This window comes from Somniosus microcephalus, chromosome 2, assembly GCF_052327205.1.
Source record: "Somniosus microcephalus isolate GS21.2 chromosome 2, FLI_Smic_1.0, whole genome shotgun sequence".
Taxonomy (NCBI): Eukaryota; Metazoa; Chordata; class Chondrichthyes; order Squaliformes; family Somniosidae; genus Somniosus; species Somniosus microcephalus.
In genome coordinates this window covers 347896146-347916756 of record NC_140988.1, presented here as the reverse complement: position 1 = coordinate 347916756, position 20611 = coordinate 347896146, and the positions used below count along the sequence as shown (strand labels likewise).

General features: G+C 43.4%; 1 protein-coding gene across 2 annotated transcripts in view; it reads right to left on the bottom strand.

Moving 5' to 3' along the window:
* The window catches only part of LOC147123669 (E3 ubiquitin-protein ligase RMND5A), a 62283-nt gene that overhangs the window by 2790 nt on the left and 38882 nt on the right, over nucleotides 1-20611 (bottom strand). For both annotated transcript variants that reach the window (XM_085975503.1, XM_085975502.1), the window contains 6 exons: nucleotides 18868-19002; nucleotides 12094-12194; nucleotides 10724-10890; nucleotides 9294-9459; nucleotides 7735-7837; nucleotides 2932-3086 (listed from right to left, as the gene is read on the bottom strand). In XM_085975503.1, coding sequence (XP_085831629.1) covers nucleotides 2932-3086; nucleotides 7735-7837; nucleotides 9294-9459; nucleotides 10724-10890; nucleotides 12094-12194; nucleotides 18868-19002 — 827 coding nt within the window. The remainder of the gene's footprint in view (nucleotides 1-2931; nucleotides 3087-7734; nucleotides 7838-9293; nucleotides 9460-10723; nucleotides 10891-12093; nucleotides 12195-18867; nucleotides 19003-20611) is intronic.

Sequence of the window (20611 nt, the reverse complement as noted above, 5' to 3'; positions counted from 1 at the left end):
TCTGTCCCTGGACATTTTTTGATTTTGAACCAATGAAGTCTGTCCAAGATGTCCATGTTAAGTGATATCAAAGTCATGGGTCGAGAGATTCAGGGAGCACAGGAAGCTATCCTTGTGCTTGAATGGTGGGGTGTGAAGCTCACCTGATAATGGGTCTCAGTCCTTATTACCATTGAGCCAGCCAGCTGTGGACAGCAACAGGCAGCATGCTGACTAAGCGTGATTGAAGATCGGGCTGCTGCAAAGCCAGCAGGTAAGTGATTAAAGGAAAGGGGGCGATCGAGTTGGGAGGTAGTGGTGGCCGGGGCAGGCAGGGGGGCAGCGACTCTTAATCTTACCTTATTGGTTGCGGTCCAACAGCTGTTCCCTTTCGGATTGCCTGTTAAGCCGCATGTAGACCTGGTTTCCCGGGGTGCAGCTGGCTCCGGTTGCCCTGAGAATATGCAAAGGATCTAACGCCTGTTTCAGGCGTAGTCGTTGCACAACAATTTTTTTAACCCTTTGCCAATATGGCAGATGACGCACTTCCGTCTCCATGAACATGCACTGCCTGTGCGCCATATTGGAGGCTTTTGAGGCTGATTAGCGCCCAAAAACGGGGATTGCGTGGCCAAATTTCTAGACCATTAAGTTTAGTTGCAGAATATGAGACTCCAAGAAACTACTCAAATGGGCACACAATAAGGAGTTGAGACTTAAGTCACCTAGAATGAACAAGTTCCATAAAGCACAGAATTGCAATATACGCAAAATGACGTTTCTACCATTAAAATCTACTGCAGATGCATAATCTGCGCCTAGCTGAGCATTAAAATAAACTATCTACATATGCATGTTCCAGAATTTTAAAAAAATCAAAATACTACTAAAAGCAATTTCATTGTTATTTTCATTTAGTGTTTAAATGAATGCTATGCAATTCTAAAGATTTTGATTGGCCAGGTTGTTAGAAGTGCTCATTCAAATTTTAGTAACACTGCCTATATAATTGCAGCAATATATTCCAAAAGAAAACTCAAGAGCTTTGAAACATTTCAGTGACATGAGTTTTTCTTTCTTTGGGTGCTTAAGTTCTGAGTATTTAAAATTAAGAATAGAATGCTGTCCAAACGTTACAAGAGATGGCAACTAGAATAAGCTTAATTGCTTCACATGCCAATCTGCGTCAAGCTGTCTTAGGCTGCAGTTATACTGTATGACTGGGCTGAGAGCAGTAGTATGTGAAGCGCAGCTTATGCGCAAATTTTTTTTTTTTTTTTTTTTATAAAACAAATGGATCACTTCACACTTACTTATATTGAATTCCTTCTGCCAATAAATTAAGATTGAACAGATTAAACATAACATTTTACACTGGGCCAGAACTGCCACTAAATAGCCCAAGTCAAAGTTTCATCCTTATACAGTCTTACGGTCCATTTATCGAGTTTTTTTTAAATTTGTGTAGTCGACACTGCTTGGACACTGTTGTATACATGAACCAATGAAACAGGGTCAGCTCAGTGGGCAGCACCCTTGCCTCTGAGTCATTAGGTTATGGGTTCAAGTCCCACTCCAGAGACTTGAGCACAAAAATTTAGGCTGACACTCCAGTGCAGTACTGAGGGAGTGCTGCACTGTCGGAGGTGCCGTCAATCAGCTCCTCGAAAAAGTGCAACATCCCCACCGACATCTGGGAATCCCTGGCCCAAGACCGCACAAAGTGGAGGAGAAGCATCCGGGAAGGCGCCGAACACGGAGTCTCTTCGCTGGGAGCAAGCGGAAGCCAACCCAAGCACCCCATCCAGCCGCCCCTTCAACCACCGTCTGCCCCACCTGTGAGAGAGTCTGTAGGTCCCTCATTGGATCATCAGTCACCTGAGAACTAATTTTTAACATGGAAGCAAGTCATCCTCGGCTCCGAGGGACTGCCTAAGATGAACAAGCTACCCATCCACCATCACAACCAAGAAATTGTTAGTTGTGGCTGCAGGGGAGGTTGAAGGATAGGCAGCAATTAAAATAAACTAAAAACTAAATGGGAAAAATTATGTGCTTACGGAGATTAAGGGAAGGAGATAAATATAAATCTAGTTATTTAATACTGCCTAAAAAATACCTATTCATTTAATATTTGTACATGCACATTTAAAATGAAAAAAGTTTCAGTAACGTAGATAGAGAGAAAGTATTTCCACTGGTGGGGGAATCCACAATAAGGCGGCACAATCTTAACAATAGAGCTAGGCCATTTAAGAGTGAAATCAGGAAGCACTTTCTATACAAAGGGTACCAAAATCAGGGACTCCCCCGTGGACACCCCCCATCCCACCCCGCCCCAAAAGGCAACAGAAATGTTTAAAATTGGGATCAATATATTTTTGTTGGCTAACAGTATCAAGCGATGTGGATAAAGGCAGGTAAGTGGAGTTGTGGTACACATCAACCATGATTTAATTGAATGGCAGAATAGCCTACTATTCCCACTGCAGAAATTTTGAAAAAATACTTACACCAAGGATGCCTTACTAACTACAGGAGACTTTGGTTTATCCGGAGGTTGTATGTCCGGAAACCTCGATCTACCAGCAGAAATCAGGAGCCGTTTTGTTAGGTTTTTTTTCTTCTCGTGGCTTTTTTTCCCCCAACAGTCAGGCTCTGGAAAGTCTCTCTGAAGCGGTTGCTAAGCCACAGAGACGCTTCCAAGGTACGGGCCGACTGTTAGAAGCTGTTGCTAAGCAACAGTGTTTGTTGTCAGATACGGAGATGAAAACCTCCGTATGCTTCAACATTAACGCTGGTATGTCCGGCAGTTTTGATGGGACGGCAACAGCTCGGTCCCGTCGGTGCCGGATATAACAAAGTTTCCTGTATTTGTTCCGGGTGTTCAATGAGTGTAAACATTAAACAGAAACATCCAAGCAGATTTGTGGGATTTCTGACAGAACTTACTTGCTTCCATTGATCATTTTGTTCAGAGCATCTCGAGAGATTATGTGGCCACAGACAAGCTTCATAGGTGGATTGGATTCTGTAGTCTGTTGTCGAAGAATTGGGCAGGCAAATATTGAGTGGTACCAACATTTTTTACCAAGGTCTACTTCAATCTAGAAAACAATCAGGAGAAAAATAACATTCACTAATATGACACTTTTCACCAGAGAACAATGTCCGAGTACTTTACAGAAACAGTAAGAACCAAGCAGGAGGAAAAAAGGGAGTGGGGGAAAAAAAATGGGTTGGGGAGTAAAGACATGGTCAAAGAGAATTTTAATAATGTTTCTGAAAGCAGGAACAAAGGTGACGAGGCAGAGGAATTTTTGGAAGTGGATCAGCTTCTGAGGGAAGGGTGTGTGCAGTGATGTACAGCCAAAGGAGATCAGAAAAGTAGGGAGGGGCGAGACCATGGAGTGATGTGGCACAAGGGTGAGGATCTTGCAATCAATCTGTTGCATACAGGAAGCCAATGGAGTCAGATAAAGAACCGGTAGTCTGAAGATATAATGGAAGAACGGAATGACACCAAACTGTAAATGTAATTTCATGTAATACTAGACAGTCATTTTTAAAGAGATGTTTGTGAACTTCACTAGCCCATGTGCTATTAACAAGAGGCAAGAGTATTTTTTCCCGGTTTCCAAGTTATGGGATATCAGCGCTAGAAGCTCTCACTTCAGGACAAGCACTCCCAGTTTAAGTACAGTATAGGCAGTTGCAGACTTCTTTCTATTCTATGTCCAATATTACTGTCTAACGCCAATCTCAGATTACCCAATACTCAATGCCCCTCACTGCAGTTGTGCAAGGGTGCAATTATGCTGCATATAATGAGAGAGTAGGCACCTATCATATATACCAGTTATAAATACACTGTAGCAGCTTCAGGTTTTTTTTTTTTTTTTTTTTTGAGATTCTGAAGCCAGCTTCAGGCGCAAGATGTGCACAGTCTTAACCTGCAAGGGGAAACACCTATTTGTATCTTGCTAGGCAATACTCCAAGCAGTCTTGGCATCATGGGATGCTCTTTATCTGTGAAACTAAGCTCCAAGGCACCACTTTTACACTTCAATCTGCAGCCTGGACATCAGGTTTGAAGCCACCAGCTGCATTAGTGGGGGTTTTCATTTCTACTCACACTTTTGCATCGCTGGGATATGAAACTGCTTCACAGCAACACAAAAACCAGTAGGAAAATTTAAGTTGTCCTTTTCCATTTCCCACAGCCAGCCATCCTCATTGCCCCCAAGTAAGATTGCCAACTTAGTGCTGAACAGAGCCCTAGTAAAATTGAAGTCAATGGGATTCAGGGGGAAAACTCTCCACTGGCTTGAGTCATACCTAGCACAAAGGAAGATGGTTGTAGTTGTTGGAGGCCAATCATCTCAGCCCCAGGACATTGCTGCAGAAGTTCCTCAGGTCAGTGTCCTAGGCCCAACCATCTTCAGCTGCTTCAACAATGACCTTCCCTCCATCATAAAGTCAGAAGTGGGGATGTTTGTTGATGATTGCAGAGTGTTCAGTTCCATTCGCAACTCCTCAGATAATGAAGCAATCCATGCCCGCATGCAGCAAGACCTGGACGACATTCAGGCTTGGGCTGATAAGTGGCAAGTAACATTCGCGCCACACAAGTGGCAGGCAATGACTATATCCAACAAGCGAGAGTCTAACAGCATTACCATCACCGAATCCCCCAACATCAACATCCTGGGGTCACCATTGACCAGAAACTTAACTGGACCAGCCACATAAATAATGTGACTACAAGAGCATCTCAGAATCTGGGTATTCTGCAGCAAGTGTCTCACCTCACAACCTACCAAAGCCTTTCCACCATCTACAAGGCACAAGTAAGGAGTGTGATGGCATACTCTTCACTTGCCTGGATGAGGGCAACTCCAACAACACTGAAGAAGCTCGACACTATCCAGGACAAAGCAGCCCGCTTGATCGGCACCCCATACACCACCGGCGTACCACAGCTGCAGTGTGTACATCTACAAGATGCACTGCAGCAACTTGCCAAGGCTTCTTCGGCAGCACCTCCCAAACCCGCGACCTCTTTCACCTAGAAGGACAAGGGCAGCAGGTGCATGGGAACACCATCGCCTGGAATTTCCCCTCCAAGTTACACACATCCTGACTTGGAAATATATCACCGTTCCTTCATCATCACTAGGTCAAAATCCTGGAACACCCTCCCTAACAACACTGTGGGAATACCTTCACTACACGGACTGCAGCGGTTCAAGAAGGCGGCTCACCACCACCTTCTTAAGGGCAATTAGGGATGGGCAATAAATGCTGGCCTTGCCACATCCCAGGAACGATTTAAAAAAAAAAAAAATTAGAGGCTGTGTTTTCTTGCACGAGGAACTGTGCTGAGTTTGCCCAAACCTATTTACTGGAAGAGCTTCATTGTACAACCAATAAAGTGAGGAGACTTTCATCGGGGTCCTTGGTAAGATTCTCGTGAATCTAAGCTGCTCCGTTTCCATCACTTTTATATCCTTCCTATAATGGGGTGCCCAAAATTGCACAGCACTCCATGGTCTTGTACATGTTAAATGCTACCTCCTTGCTTTTAAAAAAAAAAAAAAAAAAAATTGTATTCTTTTCTGGTTCAAAAGTTTCTCACCATGGTTCTTCGATATTGTGCAAAGGTCTATATACACCAATAATGCAAAAACCATATTAGTGGACTGTATGGGTGAGTGGGTCAGTACTCAGCTAAAATAAAATGGCAGCTTGTAGCAACCAGAACCCTGACCATCATATGTTTGTCACCAGCGGCAATGCATCTCTGATAGTGTGGGACAAAACCACCTCTTGAGGCAGTGCCATCCTGTTTATATTAGTCAGTGCCATCCTGTTTATACTACAGTCAGTGCCATCCTGTTTATATTACAGTCAGTGCCATCCTGTTTATATTACAGTCAGTGCCATCCTGTTTATATTACAGTCAGTGCCATCCTGTTTATATTACAGGCAGTGCCATCCTGTTTATATTACAGTCAGTGCCATCCTGTTTATATTACAGTCAGTGCCATCCTGTTTATACTACAGTCAGTGCCATCCTGTTTATATTACAGTCAGTGCCATCCTGTTTATATTACAGGCAGTGCCATCCTGTTTATATTACAGGCAGTGCCATCCTGTTTATATTACAGGCAGTGCCATCCTGCTTATATTACAGGCAGTGCCATCCTGTTTATATTACAGGCAGTGCCATCCTGTTTATACTACAGTCAGTGCCATCCTGTTTATATTACAGTCAGTGCCATCCTGTTTATATTACAGGCAGTGCCATCCTGTTTATATTACAGGCAGTGCCATCCTGCTTATATTAGTCAGTGCCATCCTGTTTATATTACAGTCAGTGCCATCCTGTTTATATTAGTCAGTACCATCCTGTTTATATTACAGTCAGTGCCATCCTGTTTATATTACAGTCAGTGCCATCCTGTTTATATTACAGTCAGTGCCATCCTGTTTATATTACAGGCAGTGCCATCCTGCTTATATTACAGTCAGTGCCATCCTGTTTATATTACAGGCAGTGCCATCCTGTTTATATTAGTCAGTGCCATCCTGTTTATACTAGTCAGTGCCATCCTGTTTATATTACAGTCAGTGCCATCCTGTTTATATTACAGTCAGTGCCATCCTGTTTATATTACAGGCAGTGCCATCCTGCTTATATTACAGTCAGTGCCATCCTGTTTATATTACAGGCAGTGCCATCCTGTTTATATTAGTCAGTGCCATCCTGTTTATACTAGTCAGTGCCATCCTGTTTATATTACAGTCACTGCCATCCCGTTTATACTACAGTCAGTGCCATCCTGTTTATATTAGTCAGTGCCATCCTGTTTATATTACAGTCAGTGCCATCCTGTTTATATTAGTCAGTGCCATCCTGTTTATATTACAGTCAGTGCCATCCTGTTTATATTAGTCAGTGCCATCCTGTTTATATTACAGTCAGTGCCATCCTGTTTATATTACAGTCAGTGCCATCCTGTTTATATTAGTCAGTGCCATCCTGTTTATATTACAGTCAGTGCCATCCTGTTTATATTACAGTCAGCTATTGGGAGTCACGGCTACATCTGTTGACAGCAGTGCAGTTCATTATGTTTGACTCAAGAGGACTAAATATCAAGGAAGTGGTTTACTGTCTAGGTTAGTAGCCTTAGCAATCCAGTCTGCGGGGCATCCTATGTCTGACATAAGATTGCTACAACACTGGGATCCCAGGCTTTAAAACAACACAATGCAGCATCCAAAACTGCAGGATCAGGAATAAAGGACCTTCCTTGGATACTTATATACTGAGTGCTACTATATGCCAACGCTTTCTTTAAGGTGTTTTAACATTGATCATGGACTGAAATAGGGGTAGCAAAGAAGTATTCTGAATGTAAACAATTTCCTTCCCTCTTTTCCATACAACTCACATTAAATGCATCTCCATCATATTTTTAAGCAGCTTCAATAGTCATCAAGTAGTCTTAAGCAGCACCAGGTTTCATCTCCCAATTGGAAAAGACCTGTTTGAATGACATATACAATGGATCCTTCCTTGGCTAGCCGCCATTGTGGTGAGCGAGTATCGGCCTTCCTGTTCTTGGCTGCCAATTCTGGCATTTGACCCCAAGTCGAAGACTCATTACTAATCCAAGCTCTATCGAGAGTCTGTGTTTATCATGGGTTTATGTATAAATCGGAATACAAACATTAACGTGTACTTACTGGCAACTCATCCTTCTGATTCCATACGCCAGTGCACTGTCTCTGCTCAATGACTGCCTTAATGTTAATGAGAGCTGGTAATGCAATACACCCTGCTGAAAAACTAAACAAATAATTCTGAATAGAGATACATATATCAATTTAATACAAAAACATTTCAAGCATTATGTATAACTTACTGTGAATTAGCTCTTAAATAGTTCTTGTGAACAAAGGACATGTGGTATTAGAAGGTATGGTATAACAAATGTTCAATTCAATCTGAAAAGGTTTGGGAGCCAAGGTCGAGTGGCCTTGAAGGTTTTATATTTTGAATACAGTATGGGAGTGGTGAAAAGATATTGAAATGTTACAAAACCCATGAGGATGTGAAATTGCTATGCAGCAGTTGTTTGGAGAGTACAATGGTAAGGTAGATTAAGCCCTCGTGATCATATAATTCAGACATCAGATATGATTTTTTTTTTAATAAAACAAATGTTCTCCCCTGAAGGCTTTCCAAACAAAATAGTCCCTGGCTGAGAGGACAGAAATTTAAATTCTCAAATCAGTTAGGAGAAGATGCATGAAAATATTCAAGGTGAATCGTTCTTAAGAGTGTTTTTTCCTTTCAGTGGGGAGGGTCGCCCAGCCTTTGTTTGTACCGCCTCATGCAGGCCCAATAAGATGAGGAACTCATCAACAAGAAGAATTTACATGCGTGAATCTGAAGCGGTACAACACTGCCCTCAAGTGAATAAAAGTAGTTCACCAATATGCAACACCACAATCAGGATCAGTTTCTGAAATTGTGGTATTGTAGATAAAGCACACAAACATTTCACAAGCTTTACTATCCATAGGGCACTGTACAAAACATACTGAAAGCACAAATGATGCAGTGTTAAATGGGTGCCCACTAAGATTTACTGTATAGGGGCTGATTTACTCTCTGAGCATCAATATCGTCTGCATTAGAACTGTATGATACAGGTGGACACTGACCTTTTACCTTTGGGACCTGGGATCAAATCTGGTCCAGACTGGACTCAAGAGTCTCTGTCTGCTGGGTGTAAAGGATGGAATGAATTTGGGTAATCTCGATCCAGTTCCTAATGTGTATGGACCCGCAGCACAAAATTGCTCCTAATTTAGTAATAATTGGCAATCTCATCGAGGAGAGGACAAAGCTTAGTTGATGAAGGAAAATGGCAAAACGTCTTGCTGGTGCAGTAATGAGTGCTATTCAAATGTTGGGACAGAGGCACCTTGATGGGGGCAAAGTAGAGTAAACTTTACTCTCCATCCAACCGTGCTAATGCTTGACCTGGAAGCACATATTATACACAGTGGATGCCTATAGAAATAGTTCTACTCCCCAGCACTATGGCAATACTTAGCTTGATGAACCAAAAACAATTAAGAAAGGTGCCAAAAAGCAACTCATCATAACTGCTTGAATTTGCTTTATCATCCTCACTCAAAACTATCAATGGATGAAAGGTTAACAGGAGACTTTAAAAAATGTCCATCACTCTCTAATATGATTAATCAGATCTAACACAGTATTTAAATCATACCTGACACTCAGTGGTGATTCTACTGAGAGACCGAGGAGAGAGCAGGCATCCCTGGTGAAGATATCACAGATATCAGCCCACTGGTTAGAATCCAACAGGTGCATATATGGCGAGTTCGCTATTCCCTGTCTCAAGTAAACAAGGCTTCCCATTAGCACCTGGATGTCTGTAGAGAAACAAAATCACGAGTATATTTCTTAACTAAAATGAGCATGCATCAATCTTCAAAACCAAAACTAGTGTGTGATTTTAAAATGTACCAGCTTTGTTTATTATATTAGTTCATTTTTGTTTCTATTTTCCTCCCCCGCCCAGCAACATATAACCATTTACAGCAGTCTACATTCAATTCTATTGTAAAAAGTAAAGAGAAACACTTTCCCATAATACATTGGTTCATGTGCAGTGATTACATTACAGATTTGCAGCAACACCTCTTTATATTCTGTACTTCGAGAGTGTAAAACACCTATTTTCTTCTCCCTCTACCAATCATTCAGGGCGACAGATGCGCGATGACTTTCAAGGATGTGCATTGGCAATTAATATATCCCAACATAAAATATATAATAATTTATAAAGTCAGAGTCATCCCTGTTGACTGAGCTTCTTCAGTGAGTAGGATAAATCATACAGGTCAGGTAGGTCTGAAGTTCAATCCCCAGTTTGTGATAAATTAATTGACTTCAACAGGTGCAATGGTAAGGACACTATCATTTGCCATAATGATTTTAAGTGTGGGACGATAAAATTGGCCAGAGTTCCCACTGCTTAGGAGATCTCCGAAGAAACTGCAGTGTGGAGACTGGGCGAGAACAGAATTGCGCTCAGACGCTATGTCCCCAAGTCAAATAGCCTGCTGATGCACACCATCAACACTCACACGTGAATGTCTCCACCCCGTCTCAGCCCACCTGCAGCTGAAATGCCTCAAATTTAAAATTCTCATCGTTGTGTTCAAATCCCTCCATGGCCTCACCCCTGCCTATCTCTGTAACCTCCTCCAGCTCCACAACCCTCAGAGAACTCTGCATTCCTCCAGTTCTAGCCTTTTGTGCATCCTCAATTTCCTTTGCCACACCATTGGCGGCTGTGCCTTCAGCTGTCTAGGCCCCAAGCTCTGGAATTCCCTCCCTAAATCTCTCCACCTCTCTCTCTCTCTCTCTCCCCGCCTTAAAACCTACCTCTTTGACCAAGCTTTAGGCCACCTGTCCTAATATCTCCTTATGTGGCTCGTGTCAAATTTTATCTGGTAACACTCCTGTGAAGCACCTTGGGATGTTTTACTACGTTAAAGGCGCTATATAAATGTTGTTGAATAATGTTACTTTGGGTGAAGAATCAGAGGGCAACTGGCACCGTATTATCTACGACACATAGTAAAACGTGGGCTCCCACAATATACATTTTCAAGCCAAAATGTAGCTTACCCTTCTGGTGATTTAAAGCAAATGGCTGGAAGTTCTTGGCATACTGAAGTGCTTCCCTCTGGTTTTCTGTACCTCCCATTAACAGGCTGATAAAATATAATCTGTGTAGCTTGAACTCTAGGGAGCTGTTCTGTGCCATCAACATCTCGCGGTTTGCAACTGCCCATCTTGAAGTAAAATAAATGTATCAATGTGTTAACTAGGAATCTAACAGGTGTAATTAGAAAACTCAATTTCTATCATGATAAACCAAAAAAAGCCAATAAACGTGATTACAATGCAATAGGTTCAAGAAAAAGTCCCATTCTAATCGCAAAAAAAACATCACCCAACACCTAAATTGTTTCAAGATTAAATGTTACAAGTACGTTTGGACAGAGGTCACAAAGGGAGTAACTAAAAACAGCTTGTGTACACATGTCTTCCACCACACTTTCAAATTTGAGTAAATTGTAATTCAGTTTTAAAGAACACTTCTTTTTAGAAGCAGCACTCTCAGAGTTGCTGTCTATGACTCATTTGACAGCAAAGAAAATACGAAGTCAGTGAAGGTGGAGGTAGAGGAGATACTGGATGGGATAAAAATTGATAAAGAGGAGGTACAGGAGACTTTGGTTTATCCGGAGGTTGTATGTCCAGAAACCTCGATCTACCGGCAGAAATCAGGAGCCGTTTTGTTAGGTTTTTTTTCTTCGCGTGGCTTTTTTTTTCCCCCCCAACAGTCAGGCTCTGGAAAGTCTCTCTGAAGCTGTTGCTAAGCTAGAGACGCTTCGAAGGTACGGGCCGACTGTTAGAAGCTGTTGCTAAGCAACAGTGTTTGCTGTCAGATACGGAGATGAAAACCTCCGTATGCTTCAACATTAACGCTGGTATGTCCGGCAGTTTTGATGGGACGGCAACAGCTCGGTCCCGTCGGTGCCGGATATCACAAAGTTTCCTGTACTAGAAAGGCTGGCTGCGCTTAAAGTAGATGAGTCACCGGGACCAGATGGGATGCATCCTAGGAAGCGGAGGGAAGTGAAGGAAGAAATCGCAGAGGTAATGGCCATAATCTTCCAAATCTCCAATTTGCAGGGCTGCGGGGGAGTGGGACTAGTTGAAGTGCTCTTGCAGAGAGCCGGCATGGGCTCGATGGGCTGAATGGCCTTCTTCCGTGCTGCAACCATTCTCTGATTCTATCATTTGAAACCATAACCACAATCAAAACTGCATAGCATTCTAGGAACATAGGCCTCTGCAAAGAGAAGGCAGCCAATTCTGAAGTGTGGCTTTTGTGACTTATAGTTGTAGGGTTACTTTAACAAACTTTGTCAAAGCATTCCCAATTGCCCAATACATTTACTATATAACACTTGAAAAATGTTACTTACTCTAATGCAGGTCTTAGATCTCTTACTCTGAGTGCCTCCAAGATTCGATTTAGTTCTACAAAAGGTTCCTTTTGGTTTCCTTCGATGCACAAGCCAGCTTCCTAATGGACAAATGAGTACAACATTATAATAGCAGGTGGAATTTGACAAATCATTCTGCACAAGAGACAACTAAGCTACTTGTTGTTCAGAAATACTGTTACATTGTTTCCCCAAAATAAAGTGAAGTTAGAACTAAATCAAGAAACTAGTGTGAGCGGCTTAAAATGGGCAGTTAATATCGACTAATGAGTCAGACATGGGGAGATTTACTATGCAAAAGGTGTAGTAATCCCATATTTACCAGAAGATGATATGTCACAAAATAAAAAAAGCCATGGACGAGAAAAGGCAACCATTGACGCTCATCCTTCTAGCATCCTAACTTCTCCATCACAGCACCCGATTATATTTTGAACATAGAAATTTTGCTATCCTGTCTGGCAGATTATTCCAAACACTTCAAGTGAAAAATACTTCGAAATTTAAAAAAAAATTTCAGTAATTTCCATTCAGTTGTCTGATCCCATTTTCCTGGCATATTCTGATGTAATAACTTCAAAAGCTTAAGCACTTTCTTCAAGACCATAAAGCTCAAGTTTCTCTAATTCTTCTTCATAACCAATCCCCTTTACAGCAATCAGTCTTGCTGTCCTTCTCTGTATGATTTCCAATATTTGTATTTTTTTCAGGCATGGTGACCAAAACAGAACATAGCATTCTATTCTGACCAGTGCACTGCAAAAGCTTAGCAAAATTTTTGACCTAGTCTTCATCATGCAGTGGCAGATAACCTTGAATTTAACTACTGGATCTCCCTTAGCGTTGCTCAAAATGAGCCAGAGGATATGGTAGACGTTTAAGACAGATATTGTGGGAGAAAGTGTTGAGTAGATAGCAGTGTGTTTTCTGATTGTTTCTGGGAAATTGAACCCATCACTAAAGCATGCAATACTTTTATTCTGCTATAGCACATTTAAAGTGCGACAGCATTCTATACACCAGACATTAGGTTCAGCAGAGGCGAGGTCAGAGAGCTTGGACCTGTGGGAGAGCAGCAGCGCGACCGGCGGCACTTAAAACCGGCGGATTCAGCAGAGGCGAGGTCAGAGAGCTTGGACCTGTGGGAGAGCAGCAGCGCGACCGGCGGCACTTAAAACCGGCGGGTTCAGCAGAGGCGAGGTCAGAGAGCTTGGACCTGTGGGAGAGCAGCAGCGCGACCGGCGGCACTTAAAACCGGCGGGTTCAGCAGAGGCTTACCAAATCAACAGCAGAGGAGAGAGGTAAAAAGTAATCAGAGTGTGACGTCACCAGGGAGCAGGTAAGTGATTGGTTGGTGAGTATTTCTCTTTTTTAAACTTAAACTCTGTAGTTTATAGTTACTAGGGTCTTTTCTGGTGTAGCAGGGACTGTTGGTAGACTATACAAGCGCCTTAGAGATATTTTTTATTGGTGATAGTAAATTAATTTAAATTAAGTAAAGGGAAGGTCATGCCAGGTGAGCCCAGCCCCGTGATATGCTCCTCTTGCTCTATGTGGGAATTCAGGGACACTGCCGGTGCCCCTGATGACGTGTGCCAGAGATGCATCCATCTGCAGCTACTAGCAAACCGCATTGAGGCGCTGGAGCTGCGGGTGGATGGGTTGTTGAGCATTCACGATGCTGAGAGGTTCGTGGATAACACGTTTAGTGAGTTGGTCACACCGCAGGGAAGGGCTGCACAGGAAGATAGGAAATGGGTGACCACCAGGAGGAGCAATAGAAGCAGGCAGGTAGTGCAGGAGACCCCTGTGACCATTCCCCTCTCAAACAGGTATGCCGCTTTGGATACTGTTGAGGGGGATGACTCACCAGGGGAAGGCAGCAGCAGCCAACTTCCTGGCACTGGGGGTGCTCCTGCTGCCCAGGAAGGGGGGAAAAAGAGTGGGAGAGCAATAGTGGTAGGGGATTCTATAGTAAGGGGAACAGATAGGCGTTTCTGTGGCCGTAGACGTGAATCCAGGATGGTTTGTTGCCTCCCTGGTGCCAGGGTCAAGGATATCACTGAGCGGCTGCAGGGCATTCTGGAGGGGGAGGGTGAACAGCCAGAGGTCGTGGTCCACATTGGTACCAATGACATAGGTAAAAAGAGGGATGAGGTCCTGCAGCAAGAATTTAGGGAGCTAGGTGAAGGATTAAAGAGCAGGACCTCAAAGGTTGTAATCTCTGGATTACTCCCGGTGCCACGTGCTAGTGAGTATAGGAATGGGAAGATAGAACAGATGAATGCGTGGCTAAAGGGATGGTGCAGGAGGGAGGGCTTTAGTTTCCTGGATCACTGGGTCTGCTTCTGGGAAAGGTGGGACTTGTACAAGTCGGACGGTTTACACCTGAACCAGAGGGGAACCAATATCCTTGCGGGGAGGTTTGCTAGCACTGCTGGGGGGGGGGGGGTTTAAACTAACTTGGCAGGGGGATGGGGTACAGAGTGGAGCTATAGCAGGGGGTGATTTACAGCCAAATACAGAGAAAAAAACAAGGCAGAGCAAATATGCGAAGGGAAAAGGGAATATGGCAGGGCTGGAAGGCATTTATTTTAATGCAAGGAGTCTTGCAAATAAGGTGGACGAACTGAAGTTGTTGTTGAACACATGGGAGTACGATATTGTTGCTATCACGGAGACATGGTTGAGGGAGGGTCAGGACTGGCAGCTCAATATTCTGGGGTATAGAATCTTCAGGCGAGACAGAGGGGGGTGTAAAAGGGGAGGGGGTGTTGCAATATTAATTAAGGAGTCAATTACTGCTGCAAGGAGGGATGATATATTAGCGGGTTCCTCTAATGAGGCCATATGGGTAGAACTTAAAAACAAAAAGGGGGCAAGCACTTTGCTGGGAGTGTACTATAGGCCCCCAAACAGTCAGGGGGAGATAGAGGAACAGATATGTAGGCAAATCTCAGAAAAGTGCGAAAATAATAGGGTAATAATAGTGGGGGATTTCAACTTCCCCAATATAAATTGGGATAGTCAGAGTGTGAAAGGCTTAGAGGGTGCAGAATTCTTAAAGTGCATCCAGGAGAGCTTTTTGAGCCAACATGTAGAAAGTCCTACAAGAGAGGGGGGCGATACGGGACCTAATTCTGGGGAATGTAGCCGGGCAAGTGGTGGAAGTGTCAGTAGGAGAGCATTTTGGCGATAGTGACCATAATTCGGTGAGATTTAAGGTGGTCATGGAAAAAGACAAAGACGGCCCGGAAATAAGGGTTCTAAATTGGGGGAAGGCCGATTTTAATATGATAAGGCAGGGTCTGGCCAAAGTGGACTGGGAGCAGCTACTTATAGGAAAATCCACATCAAGACAGTGGGAGACTTTCAGAAGGGAAATAGAGAGAGTACAACGCCAACATGTTCCTGTAAAGGTCAAGGGTGGGACCAACAAGCAAAGGGAACCTTGGATGACAAGGGAGATACAAAAATGCATTAGAAATAAAAGGGGGGCTTTTGGCAGTTACAAAAGACTAAAGACGGAAGAAGCCCTAGAGGAGTATAAAAAGTGCAGGGGCATACTTAAAAAAGAAATTAGGAGGGCGAGGAGGGGCCATGAAATAACACTGGCGAGCAAAATAAAGGAAAATCCTAAGATGTTTTATAAGTATATTAAGGGCAAGAGGATAACCAGGGAAAGGGTAGGGCCCATTAGGGACCAAAGTGGCAATCTGTGTGTAGAGCCAGATGATGTAGGCGGGGTTTTAAATGAATTTTTTGCATCTGTGTTCACTATGGAGAGAGACGATGCAGACATAGAAATCGGGCAAGGGAACTGTGACATACTTGAACATATTAGCATCGAGAGGGAGGAGGTGCTAGCGGTTTTAGCAGGCCAAAAAGTGGATAAATCCCCAGGCCCGGACGAGATGTATCCCAGGCTGCTGTGGGAGGCAAAGGAGGAGATTGCAGGGGCTCTGACACAAATTTTCAGAACCTCTCTGGCCACAGGGGATGTACCAGAGGACTGGAGAACAGCTAATGTAGTACCATTATACAAGAAGGGTAGCAGGGATAAACCAGGGAATTACAGGCCAGTGAGCCTAACATCTGTGGTAGGGAAATTATTGGAAAAAATTCTGAGGGACAAAATTAGTCTCCACTTGGAGAGGCAAGGATTAATCGGGGATAGTCAGCATGGCTTTGTCAAGGGTAAATCATGTCTGAAAAATCTGATTGAATTTTTCGAGGGGGTGGATGAGGGAAATGCTGTGGATGTGGTTTACATGGACTTCAGTAAAGCTTTTGACAAAGTCCCGCATAGGAGACTGGTCAAGAAGGTAAGAGCCCATGGGATCCAGGGTGCCTTGGCGCGTTGGATCCTAAACTGGCTGAGTGGCAGGAGGCAGAGGGTGATGGTCGAAGGATGCTTTTGTGACTGGAAGCCTGTGTCCAGTGGGGTACCTCAGGGATCGGTGCTGGGTCCCTTGGTGTTTGTGATCTACATAAATGATTTGGATGAGAATGTAAAAGGTATGATCAGTAAGTTCGCAGATGACACGAAAATTGGTGGGGTGGTAAATTGCGAGGAGGAAAGCCTCAGGCTACAGGACGATATAAACGGGTTGGTCAGACGGGCGGAAAAGTGGCAAATGGAATTTAACCCTGAAAAGTGCGAGGTGATGCATTTTGGACGGACAAATAAGGCAAGGGAATACACAATGAGTGGTAGGACCCTAGGAAGTACAGAGGGTCAGAGGGACCTTGGTGTACATGTACATAGATCTCTGAAGGCAGCGGAACAGGTAGATAAGGTGGTTAAAAAGGCATATGGGATACTTGCCTTCATTAGCCGAGGCATAGAATATAAGAGCAGGGAGGTTATGATGGAGCTGTACAAAACGCTGGTGAGGCCACAGCTGGAGTACTGTGTGCAGTTCTGGTCGCCTCACTATAGGAAGGGTGTGATTGCTTTGGAGAGGGTGCAGAGAAGATTCACCAGGATGTTACCTGGGATGGAGCGCCTCAGCTATGAAGAAAGACTAAACAGGCTGGGGTTGTTTTCCTTGGAGCAAAGAAGGCTGAGGGGGGACCTGATTGAGGTGTACAAAATGATGAGGGGCATAGATAGGGTAGACAAAGAGGAACTTTTCCCCTTAGTAGGGGGGTCAATAACAAGGGGGCATAGATTCAGGGTAAGGGGCAGGAGATTTAGAGGGGATTTGAGGAGGAACTTTTTCACCCAGAGGGTGGTTGGAATCTGGAACTCACTGCCTGAAAGGGTGGTAGAGGCAGGAACCCTCACAACATTCAAGAAGCATTTGGATGAGCACTTGAAATGCCATTGCATACAAGGCTATGGACCAAATGCTGGAAAATGGGATTAGACAGGACAGGGGTGGATGGGCGGCGCGGACACGATGGGCCTCTTTCTGTGCTGTAAAACTCTATGACTATGACTCTATTACAACAGCGACTGCACTTCAAAAGCTGTGAAGCACTTTGGGATGTCCTGATGACACAAGAAGTACTATAAAAATGTAAGTTTGTTCCTTTTACTATGTTTTTACAAGCAGAGAGAAAGATTGGTGGGGAAAGGGAGTAGTACAGCAGCAAGTGATAAGTGGATGATGGGCTAGAGCACTGTGGCTAGATTATGCATTCCTCCGATTATGTATTACACTGTTGTGGCTATGTAGTTCAATATGCTACTGGCTTTGTTGATTACTGCTCTGCAATGGCTGGATGCTTTGAGCTCCAAGGCTCCTAGGACTTTTTCAACTTCATCCTCAACTATTTCAACACCATTCATGGAGTGCGTGGGTTGCCCACTTTTCCTTCCAACGTTTACTACTTTACATTTGTCTGTATTAAACTTTGTTCTGTCTGCATTAATTTTTTTTTATTTTTTTTTATAAAACAGCTCCTTCTATAATTTCTAAGCAGTTTCTTCCAATTCCATGGACCCTCCTCAGTGCCAGTAGAATATTGAACTAGAATTCATAATCTAGCTACAGTGCTCTGACCCTCTTGTTTTGATATCATCTAAAAATGTAACCAGTTTACATTGGGTTTTTGAATACAAGTCAAATTGGAAACAGTAATGGTCCCAACACCGGATCCTGAGGCACCCCACTCAGGCTGAATATGAGAAAACGCAGTAACAGGTTAAAAGAGCGATCAGAGGAACAAACAGGAATCTAGACATAAAGCAAAGCAGCAGAACTAAACATACCAGTATATAGTTCTCGCAGTACTCCCAAGAGGGCAGTTGGGGGTGAAAACCCTAAACGATGTAAAGGGGCTTGAAACTGATGATGAACATTCTGAATAACTTCTTCCTCCAAGTATTCATAAGGGAAAACATGGAGCAAAGTGTCTTCCACAAAGAGATAACCAATGACTTCAATATAAATAAGATAGGCTAAAAGGGCTCCAAACAGAGACAGTATTTATTCTAGACTGCTGAGAGACACTATGCAGTGTAGGATAGTGTACCATGACAGGCTAAATGGCCTGGCATAAGCATAGAGCACGATGGGACAGTTAGCACAAAATGTGAAGGAACAAAGTGTATACACACAGTGGAGCACGAAGAATTAGATGCACGCGACTAACAAGGAGATTGAGATAAAACAGAACAAAGACAGCTGGTGTAAAGTGCAATCCATCCTGAAACACGGTCAATTTCAGAGAGGCAATTTAGGAAAAAGGTAAGGAATTACCGATGGCACGGGATACAAACTACTACAGTGTCCATTACTTTACCTGACAGAGTTCCTCTGCCACATCCAGCATTCCTTGTCGGAAGAAGTGTTCCACCATCACCTCGCTAAGGAGACGTTGGCTATCAGTTTGCCAGCATCCATCTATTGCCACTCCACTGATCTCTGAATCAAAATTCTGTAAAAGTGCAAGTGGGAATATCAATTTTCAAAAGCAATGCAGCACAACAAATGAAAGAAAAATCAAATACAGATAATCAAGATTTAAGATGAAACTCCAGATATTCCTTTCTACATCATTACAAATTTGAGAACATTTTATGAATGACTGCAAAGCAAGGATGACTTAATTGAGTGATACAATGTACTGGTGTATAAAAGGGTAGGACACATGTCTACGCAAGTTTCAACTTAAGATGTGCCATCAGGATTAGAGAATGAATGGTCAGATACATCCCCAAAGGTAGTAAGGGAGAAAAGGAAAAAAATGCTAGGCAAGTCAACGCAGACTGCTTTGGCACACCTTCCAACAGTCAGCTCCAGAGTGGCATTCAAAGAGGTCTGAGGCATAGTTGCCTCTCAACTGGGGAAGATTACTGGGGATGACTGTGGAACAGCCTTAAAGTGGAGAAATTTCAAAATAACTATTGCCAAACTTTGAGCCATCTGCTGCTTTGTTCTGGGAAAATCCAGCTTGCAACATTGAATGAGGTCAGCTCGATGCCTTTCTCTCAGTAACTGTAGTTCATTCTGGACAGAGTGACTTCAGTTAGCCACTACTTCAATATAGAAAAAAGTTGAGAGAAAAATTTGGCTCAAAGAAAAACAATTCCTAAAAGAAAACATTGAAAATAAACAATTTTTAAAGTTGCAAAACCAAGACAAACTTTTATGTTCCAATAATGAAGGTCTCTACTAGGATTTCCACCCTTTTGAATATTCTAAATGCTGCAATATCCTTTTCTATCTAACAACTTGCATTTATATAGCACCTTTAGCATAGTAAAACGTCACAAGGTGCATTACAGGAGCATAATCAGACAAAAATTGAAACCAAGCAAAAGAAAAAGAGATATTAGGACAGGTAGCTAAAAGCTTGGTCAAAGCACCATGTTTTAAGGAGTGTCCTAAAGGTGGAGAGAGGTGGCGAGAACTCTAGGTACGACCGCCAATGGTGGGGCAAAGGAAGCGAGGGATGCACAAGTCCAGGGTTTGATGAACGCAGAGTTCTCGGAGGGTAGGAGGGCTGGAGGAGGTTACAAAGATAGGGAAGGGTGAACACGAGGAAGAGAATTTTAAAAATCGAGGCGTTGTTGGACCAGGAGCCAATGTAGGTCAGTGTACACAGGGGTAATGGGTAAACGGGACTTGGCGTGAGTTACAATACAGGCATCAAGAGTTTTGGATGAACTGAAGTTTACGGAGGGTGGAAGATGGGACGCCAGCCAGGACAGCATTGGAGTAGTCGAGTCTGGGGGTAACAAAGAGTTTCAGCAGCAGATGGGAGGCGGCAGGGGAGGGGCAAGTGATATTACAGAGGTGGAAGTATGCCTTTATGATGGAGAGGATATGGCGTCGGAAACTCAACTCAGGGTCAAATAGGACTCCGAGGTTGTCCCGAGACAGATGCGAGGGAGGGGAATGAAATCGGTGGCTAGGGAACGGAGTTTGTGACGTGGACCAAAGACAATGGCTTCGGTCTGCCCAATGTTTAATTGGAGGAAATTTCAGCTCATTCAGGACTAAGTCAGACAAGCAGTCTGACAATTTAGAGGGGACGAGACAGA